This window comes from Chlorocebus sabaeus, chromosome 1 (assembly GCF_047675955.1).
Source record: "Chlorocebus sabaeus isolate Y175 chromosome 1, mChlSab1.0.hap1, whole genome shotgun sequence".
Lineage (NCBI taxonomy): Eukaryota > Metazoa > Chordata > Mammalia > Primates > Cercopithecidae > Chlorocebus > Chlorocebus sabaeus.
In genome coordinates, this window is record NC_132904.1 from 113373747 (window position 1) to 113385844 (window position 12098).

Genomic DNA, 12098 nt, shown 5'->3' on the forward strand with positions numbered 1-12098 from the left:
AAAAAAAATTACTTGACATATCTTGACATTTTAGGCTCCCAGGATTTCACAGTATTCTTAACAGGTTTTGTCAGCAAAATCAATGCTCTCCCCAACATCAGTTTAAGAGCCCTGGAAGGCTCTGCCTATTCACCAGCATAGAGCTGAAATCTTTAAAGGGCCAGCTCAGGGCACTGCTCCACGAACCGTTGCGCTGCTATAAGATCGAACACATCTCTTGTCCCTCCTTTCTACTTTTATAGATCCTGCATTTATTTAGCATATAAACTTCACAATATTGACTTTGCATATGTATGTCTTCCCCTAAACGGGATGGATCTTTTAAGGAAAAGCCTGGGGTTCGTCATCCCCCTATGTATCACCTTAATAGGCGGTCACCTAAAATCTCCACATTCGTCATAGAAACAGAAATTCCACTAATAAATGTCAGGTACTGCCTCCTTAACCTTGGTCCGCTATTTCCCTCCCACTTTCAGCAGTCTGGTTTATTCCATGGGTGGAGGAAGAAGCCAAGTTGGCTGAGTGTGAAGGGAATGGCGTCAGTGTGACTTCACGCCACATTGTCCCGAATGCCAGCTCCACACTGCGGTGGCACGAACGCAGGATTGAGCGATGCAGTTGGAGTAAACAGAGAGGCCCATATAGCTCAGACGCCACACAAAATGGGGGTAAGCGCGAGAACAAAGCAGGGTACCCAACGGGGCGTGGCGTGGGACACCTGGGCGCACGCCGCCAGCGCCCGGGAGAGCGAGGGCGGGTAGAGAGGAACCACGCTGAGGCGAGGCGGGGTGGGGGCGGGACTTCCGGAAGCCATTTGCCTGAGTGGCAGGGGAACCGGAAGTGGAAGAGCTGCTGCTGGTGCTGGGGCCGGAGGAGGGACGCGCCGGAGCGGGGCCGCTGGGACCGAGCGAGCGACAGACGCGCCACCCGCCGACGCCTCAGCCGCTTGGGGCCCGCACGGACCCTCTACTTCAGTGAGTGCATCCAGGGTCGCGGGGAACCGGTGGCTTAGAGGCGGGGGTCGGAAGGGGCTGCGAGGTGTTATTGTGAGAGGCCCGCGACCTCCCCTCCCCCACCATTGCGGCCCCTCCCCCCACGCCGCCCCATCCCCTTGGGGGGGCCTCGCGAGCGCGCGCCTTCTCTGCGGGCCCGGCGTCGGCTTCCCAGCCGCCGGCGCAGCTAGTCTTCGCCCTGTGAACCCTTTCCCGGCATCCTACCCCGAAAGCTGTCGACTCTCCTCAGCCGCCGGCCGGCGCCTCCACCGCCTTTCCCGGGAGAGTAGCGCGGCGGGCGCCCCGCCCCGCCCCGCCCTGCCCTGCCGGGCCCACCCGCGGTAGGCCTCGCGCACCCCAGCTCGCCCAGGCTGGCGCTGCCGCTCCTGCCCTGGTCTCAGCTGCTGCCTTTTCCCTCCATCCCAGGGGTCTAACTTCTCACCCTTCTCTCCCCTCGCGTCTGGTCGGAGGGCAAAACCAGTTACTCCGTTGTGTTTTTACCGAACACTTTTGCGTGCTCCTTTTGTTGAAAAATTTCAGCTCTTTAGAAACTTCTCCGTTGCCTCTTAGGATGTGTGTATTCAAAAGGTGCGTAGACCGTCACCACTCGGAAGGGATTATTTCTTGGAAGGCTTTCCAGCCCGCATCTCTTCTTAGACATGAATGTGCTCGGAGCGACTGGTGACCTGCCCAAGGTCAGCCAGCTAGATAAACCTGTCAGCGGAGAGGTTTGGGGGGATGTTTTTTTCCTGGCTCGCCGTCCCGTTTGCCAGATCCGTGCCTTCTGGTCTACAGGTTTGATTGACCCGTTGCGTGGTGACTCATGCTTCTGCTTTTCATAGCTCGCAGGCCAGCGTTGCTTTTCAGAATTTACATACAAACTTAAGAACACTAACACTGGGAGCTTTAGCCTCTTTGTAGAGCTTACCCGTAGAGAAAGGAAAGACCACCCGGATCCACCCTAGGACCTCAGTACAGCTTGAAATTACGGGAAGGGGTTGGGCCGAGGGGTAAGGTGCGGAGAAAGTGGAAGGAGAAAGTGCTTAAGATTGTCTTTGCCTTGGATGTGCCTTGTGTCTTTGGCTTCTTCTGGGCACCTTGTTCTGACATAAAGGTTGCCTCCTTGTGGGGGAGAAGGGGAGGACTAGGAAATCACCGTGCATTAGTTTGTTGGCTTGGGCATTTGGTCATAAATTACGGAGGTGCTGGACCGGAGGACCCACCCACCAGCCCACGGAGGCTACAGGGTATTCAGGATGAGGGCCGCCTTCCTCTTCACGGTAACCATACCCACTCCCTCTGAAACAACGTGGAGAGTCTTAGGTCTGAGTGGAAACATTCTAAATCTCTGAATTCTTGGTTCAACTTTCCCACTCGATCTGTTTTCCTGGTTCAGACTAAAACATCTAACTCAGCTTGAGAATTTATAATGCTTTGTTGTTGGAACTGGTTTCTCATTAAATACATTACACTATGCTGGTATAAGCACCTGGAAATTCTAGTACTGTATTGTCATAGTAAGTAGAGAATATAGAAAACGCAGGAAAATCGTGGAAATCGGTTACTCCTCATCTTCCCGGAGAACTCACTTTAATGGACAACAAAGCTTCCCCTGGAGTACAGTCTGTTGTGGCAAATTAACAAAACTTGTTCTTCAGACCTTTTGCATTCTGCTTGCACCCTCTTTCTTTCTTTCTTTCTGCTTGCTCGCTCTTTTTTTTTTTTTTTTTTTTTTTTTGAGGCAGAGTCTCAGTCTGTTGCCCAGGCTGGAGTGCAGTGGAGCCATCTCGACTCCCTACAACCTCTGCCTCCCGGTTCAGGCTTACAGCAAGGCACGCACCACCACACCCAGCTAATTTTGTATTTTTTTTTAGTAGAGACGGGGTTTTGCCATGTTGGCCAGGAAGGTCCTGAACTTCCAACCTCAAGTGATCCACCCGCTTCGGCCCCCCAAAGTGCTGAGATTGCAGGCGCAGGAAACCCGAAGTGACTCAGAAGTTTGTGTCTCACCACTGGGTAGCTCTTAGTTTGTTCTTATTTTATGTGCCCATAAGAGCAGATAATTCTTCATTTTAATTGGAAAGAATACAACAGTTGGAGCCTGAGCAACATGGCAAGACCTCCTCTCTACAAAATTTAAAAATTAGCCATACGTGGTGGCCTGCACCTGTAGTCCCAGCTACTCTGGAAGGAAGAAATGGATCACTTGAGCCCAGGAGATCAAGGCTGTGGTGAGCTGTGTTAAGCCACTTCACTCCAGCTAACGACTGACAGAGACCCTGTCAGTAAAAAACAAAAAACAAAACACAGCTGGCTGGGTGCCATGACTCATGCCTGTAATTCCAGCACTTTGAGAGGCCAAGGTGCTAGGATCACTTGAGCCTAGGAGTTGCAGGTCAGCCTGAGCAATATGGTGAGATCCCCATCAACCAAAAAAAAAAAGGTCAGGCAGCTTCTGTTCAAGAGGATCGCTTGCATGCAGGAGGTGGAAACTGCAGTGACCCATGATTTCTCCACTGTGCTTCAGCCCAGGCAACAGAATGAAGTCCTGTCTCAAAAAAAAAAAAAAAGCTGACCAGGCGCGGTGGCTCACACCTATAATTTCAACACTTTGGGAAGCCAAGGCGGGCGGATCACATGATGTCAGGAGTTCGAGACTAGTGTGACCAATATGATTTCAAATCGCATGTCTACTACAAATACAAAAATTAGCCGGGAGTGGTAGTGGGCACCTGTAATCTCAGTACTCTGGAGGCTGAGACAGGAGAATTGCTTGAACCCAGGAGGCGGAGGTTGCAGTGAGCCGAGGTCGCGCCATTGCACTTCAGCCTGGGCAGCAAGAGCGAAACTCCGTCTCAATAAAAGAAAAGCTAGTTTAATTTTTATTTTTGAGACAGGGTCTTGCTCTGTCCCTGAGGCTGGAGTGCAGTAGCGCACCGCGCACCGCGCCCCCTACTCCCCCCAGCTAATTGGTGTGTTTTTTGTAAAGACAGAGTTTCACCATGTTACCCAGACTGGTCTCAAACTCCTGGGCTCAAGCAGTCCACCTGCCTTAGTATCCCAAAGTGTTGGGATTACAGGCGTGAGCCACTGTGCCCAGCCACAACAGTTTCTCTGATTTCCAAATTGTTTGAGTCCTCTATATGCATAGTCGTCTAGGTTATGCATTTCCAGCCTTGTTTTTATGGAGTCTCGCTTTGTTGCCCAGACTGGAGTGCAGTGGCATGTTCTGGGCTCACTGCAAGCTCCGCCTCCCGGGTTCACACTATTCTCCTGCCTCAACCTCCTGAGTAGCTGGGACTACAGGCACCCACCACCACGCCCGGCTAATTTTTTGTATTTTTAGTAGAGACGGGGTTTCACCGTGTTAGCCAGGATGGTCTCGATTTCCTGACCTGGTGATCCACGCGTCTTGGCCTCCCAGAGTGCTGGGATTACAGGCGTGAGCCGACGCGCCCGGCCCCTGCCTTGTTCTTAAAGAGGAGATTGTGTGAATTTGTAGCTCAATTTTTCTTTTCCTCATGTTTGAAAATGTTACCAAGCCATGGGCATCAGTAAAACTGAAAGCTACTTTGTATAATAAGATTTTGATTGACAAAATAATACAAAACCAGAGTCAGAAGGCACAAAGAAACACATTTCTGCTCTGATACTTTGCCATTGTAGGGGAAGAAGGATCACCTTGTATTCATAGCACCAAAAAAAAAAAAAAAAGACTATGTAATTGGGAATATTTGTGACCTCCCAGTTCTATCTGCCTTGTAGCTTCAGAGAAGTGACGTTTTGTTCCTCGGTTTCTCTATCTGTATGCCTTTTTTATTTTCCCATGAAGAAATTTAGGGTTGAGGTAGAAGTGTTTTGCTTAGGGTATCAGAATGCCGTTGAATTTGGGTAGTAGAAAGTATAAGTGAAACAACTTAGTAAATTAGAATTTATCTTTTTTTATTTTCTTTCTTTTTTTTAGACAGAGTCTTGCTCTGTCACCCCAGAGTGGTGTGATCTCTGCTCACTGCATTCTCCACCTCCTGGGTTCAAGAGATTCTCATGCCTCAGCCTCCTGAGTAGCTGGAATTACAAGTATGTGCCACCAAACCTGGCTAATCTTTTGTATTTTTAATGCAGACAGGATTTCACCCTGTTGGCCAGGCTGGTCTTGAACTCCTGACCTCAGGTGATCCTCCCGCCTCAGCCCCCCAAAATGCTGGGATTACAGGTGTGAGCCACTGCGCCCGGCCTCTATATAGTCTTCTCTAATCAGAACATAACATCATTTACTCAAGAGTAGGCTTTGGAAGTCTGTCACTCTGATTTCAAATTCCACCTGTCCTGTTGTGTTTACCAGCTCTACTGTCATGGATAAGTTTGCTTAGGTCTCTCTGAGCATCACGTTTATTTAAATAACAAAGCTCCTAGCACAGTGTCTGGTAAATAGTAAGTTCTTAATGTTATTTTAGGTCAGTTGTCTGTCTGTTGGATGAACTCTGAAAATCCATGACTGTCTATTGAATTGTAGCTCTAAGATGGGAGTGGTAGTGTGTGCTTGTAGTCCCAGCTACTTGGGAAGCTGAAGCAGGAGGATCACTTAAGCTCAGGAGTTTGAATCCAACCTGGACAACATAGTGAGGCCCTTCTCTTAAAATAATAAAGAGATCGTGTAATTTATATAGATCATTGGTCTTGAAAGCATATATGTACCCTCTGGGAATGCATAAGATGATCCATTGGAATATAGGAAAAAAATCTCAGAACATTAATTTATTTAGAGACAAGGTCTCACTGTCACTCAGGCTGGAGTGCAGTAGCATGATCACAGCTCACTGCAGCCTCCACCTCCTGGGCTCAAGCGATTCTCCTGCCTCAGCCTCCCTAGTAGCTGGGGTTACAAGCAAGTGCCACAGCACCTGCCATTTTTCTTTTCTTTTCTTTTTTTTTTTTTTTTTTTTGAATGTTTAGTAGAGATAGGTTTTGCCTGTTGGCCAGGCTGGTCTTGAACTCCTGACCTCGGATAATCTACCCACCTCAGGCTCCCAAAGTGCTAGGATTACAGGCGTGAGCCACTGCGCCCGTCTCAAGCAATCCTCCTGACTCAGCTTGCTGGGTAGCTGAGACTATAGGCACTACCATGCCAGGCTAATTCTTTCAATTTTTTGTAGAAACAGGGTCTCATCATATTGCCCAGGATAGTCTCAAACTCCTAGACAAGTCATCTTCCTGCCTCGGCCTCCCAAAGTGCTGAGATTACAGGTGTGAGCCACCACACCTGGCTGAAATCTAACTTTTAAAAGAATTTAATTTTAAAAAGTTTTCTAATCTATAAAAGGAAAAAAAGAACTTCACTGTAATTTAAGATTCACATGAACAGTAGTTAGCATGTTTTATATACAAACATGTAGGTAGTGGGTTGCATTTCAAAAATATCCTAGACTGGGCAGAATTATAAGCCAAGCTTAGGAGTTCAAGACCAGCCTGGGCAACATGGAGAAACCTTGTCTGTATAAAAGAAAAATACAAAAATTAGCCGGGCGTGGTAGTGCATACCTGTAGTCCTGGCTACACGCTGGGACTCCACCTTAAAAAAAAAAAAAAAAAAGACCTTGTCTCAAAACACTTTTATTAACTAACGTGTAAGTTTTAACTTGATTTAAGCCTAGACTTGAACTTAGACCCAAATAAACTTTTATGTAGAAAGTATAGAATGTTTTATTGGTTTAAAAATAAAGCAAGGCTGGGCTCAGTGGCTCATGCCTGTAATCCCAGCCCTTTGGGAGGCCGAGGTGGGCGGATCACAAGGTCAGGAATTCAAGACCATCCTGGCTAACGTGGTGAAACCCCGTCTCTACTAAAAATACAAAAAGCCAGATGTGGTGATGGGCACCGGTAGTCCCAGCTACTCTGGATGCTGAGGCAGGAGAATGGCATGAACCCAGGAGGCGGAGCTTGCAGTGAGCCCAGATCACGCCACTGCACTCCAGCCTGGGCGACAGAGCAAGACTCCATCTCAAAAAAACAAAAAAAAATAAAGCAAAACCTCCTACATTTTTTAATAATTTGTTTGAGACGAAGTCTTGCTGTTGCTGCAACTTCATCTCCCAGGTTCCAGCGATTCTCCTGCTCCAGTCTCCCAAATAACTGCGACTTACAGGCATGCTCCGCCACGCCTGGCTTATTTTTGTATTTTTTGTAGAGACAGGCGTTTCACCATGTTGGCCAGGCTGGTCTTGAAATTAGTGTTAGTATTATTTGCTTCTGTAATTTATTTTTCGTGAGTGAAGGTATGCATTCATGCTTGGGGCTTTTCACTTTGTGATTCTAAAAAACTACTACTTTGGCAATGTAGTGTGTTTTGTGTCCTCAGTAAATATGTATATTGAATGAATATAACTCGATCTTCTTTCTGAGAAAGCTTAGCTGTATTTGAGGATGTCAAGGGAAAGAAAAAGATTGCTTGTATAGAAGATGACCTCCTTTTCTTCAGGAGATCGAGACCATCCTGGCTAACACGGTGAAACCCTGTCTCTACTAAAAATACAAAAAAAATTAGCCGGGTGTGGTGGTGGGCGCCTGTAGTCCCAACTAATTGGGAGGCTGAGGCAGGAGAATGGCGTGTACCCTGCAGGCGGAGCTTGCAGTGAGCCGAGATTGCGCCACTGCAATCCAGCCTGGGTGACAGAGCGAGTCTCCATCTCAGAAAAAAAAAAAAAGATGACCTGCTTTTCTATAAACCAGAAAACCCCAGATTGTTTTCTTTTCTTTTTTCTTTCTTTTTTTGGCACCCGCCACCACACCCGGCCAATTTTTTTGTGTTTTTAGTAGAGATGAGGTTTCACTGTGTTAGGCAGGATGGTCTCGACCTCCTGATCTCATGATCCGCCTGCCTTGGCCTCCCAAAGTGCTGGGATTACAGGCGTGAGCCACCGCGCCGGCCGTTTTTTTTCTTTTTCATAGTCCTTTGCATTTGGAGCCTAATGTTTCTGGTGTATACTCTCCAGAATTGGTTGAAAAGTAGTCTGGTTTCTTAACTGTCTTTCTATTCATAGAAGATTAGCACTTCTAATTTTGCCGAATTTTACTTATTAGATGACATATTTGGACTCATTACTAGAATTTTGTCTGTCTTTCTTTTTTTTTTTTTTTTGAGTTGGAGTCTGGCTCTGTCACCCAGGCTGGAGTGCAGTGGTGCGATTTTGGCTTACTACAACCTCTGCCTCCCTGGTTGAAGTGATTCTCCTGCCTCAGCCATCTGAGTAGCTGGACTACAGGTGCATGCCATCATGCCCAGCTAATTTTTTGTATTTTTAGTAGAGATGGGATTTCACCACGTTGGCCAGGATGGTCTCGATCTACTGACCTTGTGATCCGCCTGCCTCGGCCTCCCAAAATGCTGGGATTACAGGCGTGAGCCACCGCACCTGGCCATCATTACTAAAATTTTCTTAGTGGAAACTTATCAAAAATAAAAATACCTGGTAAACATTTGTCAAAACCTAGTGGCAAGGCCTGTGACTACTTTTGTCAGAACCTGTACTACAGTTATTTGTGTGATGTTTAGTAACCAGTGGATTTTAATCATTGCAGTAGTAATCCTTAAGTGTGTAACTCTTAACAGCTGAAAAACTTCTGATGTAGATTTTATTGTACTGTAAGTATCTAATAACTGCTTGTGTCACTTGGTACTTACAGTAACATATAATTACAAAAAAGCTAGTATAGGTATAAAGTATGTACTTGGAGATTTTTAAAATGTACTGCACTGCAACTAAGTCATATTCAAAGCTGTCTGACAGTTTAGTGATGCTATATTTATGGGACTTAGTCATGTTCCGGAATTCGTCTCTACAGAAAGTAATTGTTTCTGTTTAGTTTCCCAATTGTTTGTAGGCAAACCACAATAAAACTTAAATTATTATTTAAAGCCTGATGGGTATAATAATATTTAAGTGGTTACAAACATTCCTGTTAACAAATGAAACATGACAGACATTTTTTCACAGGTGTAGAATGAGCCAAGGAGACTCAAACCCAGCAGCTATTCCGCATGCAGCAGAAGATATTCAAGGGGATGACCGATGGATGTCTCAGGTAAAAGGAAGTGCATGTGTATCATTCACATGAGTTGACTCTCTCCAATTTTTTGTCTGTTTTGTTTTGGTTTTTGAAACAGGGTCTCACTGTGTTGCCCAGGCTGGCCTCAAACTGCAGGGCCCTAGTGATCCTCCCACTTCAGCCTCCCATATAGCTGGGACTAGTGGCACATGTCAGTATGCCTGGTTTCTTCAATTTTTAAAGATCTTTTGATCAAAACTGCAAAGGAGCAATTAAAAAAAAAAAACACTCCAGGCTGGGCACAGTGGCTCACGCCTGTAATCCCAACACTTTGGGAGGCCTAGGTGGGTGGATCACAAGGTCAAGAGTTTGAGACCAGACTGGCCAATATGGTGAAACCCATCGCTACTAAAAATAAGTTAGCCAGGTGTGGTGGCAGGCACCTGTAGTCCCAGCTACTCAGGAGGCTGAGGCAGGAGAATCGCTTGAACCCGGGAGGCAGAGGTTGCAGTGAGCCAGAATCACGCCACTCATACTTTTGAGACTCCATCTCAAAAACAAAAACAAAAAAAACTGTAATCGGCCGGGCGCGGTGGCTCAAGCCTGTAATCCCTGCACTTTGGGAGGCCGAGACGGGCGGATCACGAGGTCAGGACATCGAGACCATCCTGGCTAACATGGTGAAACCCCGTCTCTACTAAAAAATACAAAAAAATAGCCGGGCGAAGTGGCGGGCGCCTGTAGTCCCTGCGACTTGGGAGGCTGAGGCAGGAGAATGACGTAAACCCGGGAGGCGGAGCTTGCAGTGAGCTGAGATCCGGCCACTGTACTCCAGCCTGGGCGACAGCGCGAGACTCTGTCTCAAAAAAAAAAAAAAACAAAAAAACAAAAAACTGTAATCCTGTGACCTGCGACAGGTTGTACACAGGGGGATTTTAATAGTCAACAAGAATTTGTTACTGTAAGTAAAAATGTAGTGTTACAAATGTCCTGCCTCTTCACCAGTCTGATGTTGGAACTGGGAAATATTTAGTTTTTTTATTTTGAAGTAATTTCAAAACTACACAAATGTTACAGAAATTTAGAAAGAAGTATCTTCATCTAGACTCACCAATTGTTAACATTTTACGATATCTGCCTAATTATTGTGTCTGCATCTATTTTGTTTTTGTTTTTTTGTTGTTGTTGTTGTTCATTTTTTGAGACGGAGTCTCACTCTTGCCCAGGCTGGAGTGCAGTGGTGCAATCTTCGCTCACTGCAACCTCCACCCCCTGCCACCCCGGGTTCAAGATATTCTTGTGTCTTAGCCTCCCAAGTAGCTGGAATTACAGGCGCCCGCCACCATGCTGAGCTAATTTTTGTATTTTTAGTAGAGACAGGGTTTTGCCATGTTGGCCAGGCTGGTTTCAAATTCCTGACCTCAAGTGATCTGCCTGTCTCAGCCTCCCAAAGTGCTGGGATTACAGGCGTGAGCCACCACGCCCTGTGTGCTGTGTCTATATCTATTTGTATATGTATATACTAACATAGTGGTTTTTTCTGAAGCGTTTGCACTCATTTCTCTTTACCCCTGAATATTTCAACATGTTTTCTTAAAAACAAGGACTTTTGTTAAGTAACTATAGGATAGTTATTAAAATCATGAGATGTAATATTGATATAATACTCTTACTTAATCCAAAGACCGTATTCAGTTTTCTCCGGTTGTCCCAATAATTTTTTTTTTTTTTTTTTTGAGACGGAGTCTTGCTCTGTCTCCCAGGCTGGAATGCAGTGGCCGGATCTCAGCTTACTGCAAGCTCCGCCTCCCGGGTTTAAGCCATTCTCCTGCCTCAGCCTCCTGAGTAGCTGGGACTACAGGCGCCCACCACCTCGCCCGGCTAGTTTTTTTGTGTTTTTTTTTTAGTAGAGACGGGGTTTCACCGTGTTAGCCAGGATGGTCTCGATCTCCTGACCTCGTGATCTGCCTGTCTCGGCCTCCCAAAGTGCTGGGATCACAGGCTTGAGCCACCGCGCCCAGCCCCAATAATTTTTTTTTAAGACAGAGCGGTATACAGTGGCTCACACCTGTAATCGCAGCACTTTGGGAGGCCAAGGCAGATTGGGAAGCCAAGGTGGGAGGAGGCTACAATGAACTATAATTGTGCCAATGCACTCCAGCCTGGATGACAGATCGAGACCTTATCTCAAAAAGAAAAAAAAAAGAAGTGTACTACAGTTGATTTGCCCATTTTCTCTCTCATGGGCATCTGGACCATTTATACCTTTATGAATAGTAACTACGCCAGGAGTAGTGACTCACACCTGTAATCTCAGCACTTTGGGAAGCTGAGGCAGGTGAATCACTGGAGCCCAGGAGTTCAAGACAATGGAAAGGAAAAGTAGTAACTAACCTAGATATCTTCATTATTCTTAAGTTAATAGACTTTATGAGCCCTGGCTGTAGAAAAATCAGTCAAATGGAAGAAAAACATACACAAATATTTTAAAAATTTTTTGGAGACAGAGTCTTGCTCTGTCAACCATGCTGGAGTGCAGTGGCACCATTACAACTTACTGCAGCCTTGTCTTCCTGGGCTTAAGTGATCGTCCCACCTTGGCTTCTCAGGTAGCTGGGACCACAGGTGCATGCCACCATGCCGGACTGATTTTTTTTATTATTTTTTGTGGAGATAGGATCTCACTATATTGCCCAGGCTGATGATCTTGAACTCCTGGCCTCAAGTGATCCTCCTACCTCAGCCTCCCAAAGTGTTGGGATTACAGGCATGAGCCACCGTGCCTGACTTTAAAAATCTTTTAAGCATGGCATACTGAAATATTTGTACTTGGAATGATATAAACTCAGTTTGCTTCAAAATAATCTGAGGATGGAGTGAGGCAGTAGTTGGGGGTATGACTGAAATAATATAGGCCATAAATGATTGCTCTAGCTGGTAATTGGTACATGGAGGTTCATTGTTTCTGAATGGAGGTGTTAATTCTCTGTGCTTTTGTATACATTTGATATTTTCTGTAATGAAAAGGTTTTGTTTTGTTTTTGAGATGGAGTCTCACTGTGT

At 46.1% G+C, this 12098-nt stretch overlaps 1 protein-coding gene across 6 annotated transcripts in view; it reads left to right on the plus strand.

The window, feature by feature from the left end:
- Positions 1 to 516: 516 nt before the first annotated feature.
- The window catches only part of PAFAH1B2 (platelet activating factor acetylhydrolase 1b catalytic subunit 2), a 28807-nt gene continuing 17225 nt past the window's right edge, over positions 517 to 12098 (plus strand). Inside the window, exons 1-2 of one of the 6 annotated variants that reach the window (XM_073021313.1) lie at positions 517 to 668; positions 8984 to 9071. In XM_073021313.1, the coding sequence (XP_072877414.1) occupies positions 8991 to 9071 (81 nt within the window). In that variant the 5' untranslated portion in view covers positions 517 to 668; positions 8984 to 8990. Of the gene's footprint in view, positions 669 to 814; positions 975 to 1132; positions 1334 to 1359; positions 1581 to 8983; positions 9072 to 12098 lie in introns of those variants that run through there. The other 5 variants (XM_008020988.3, XM_038005158.2, XM_073021317.1 and 2 more) reach the window with 5 other exon arrangements.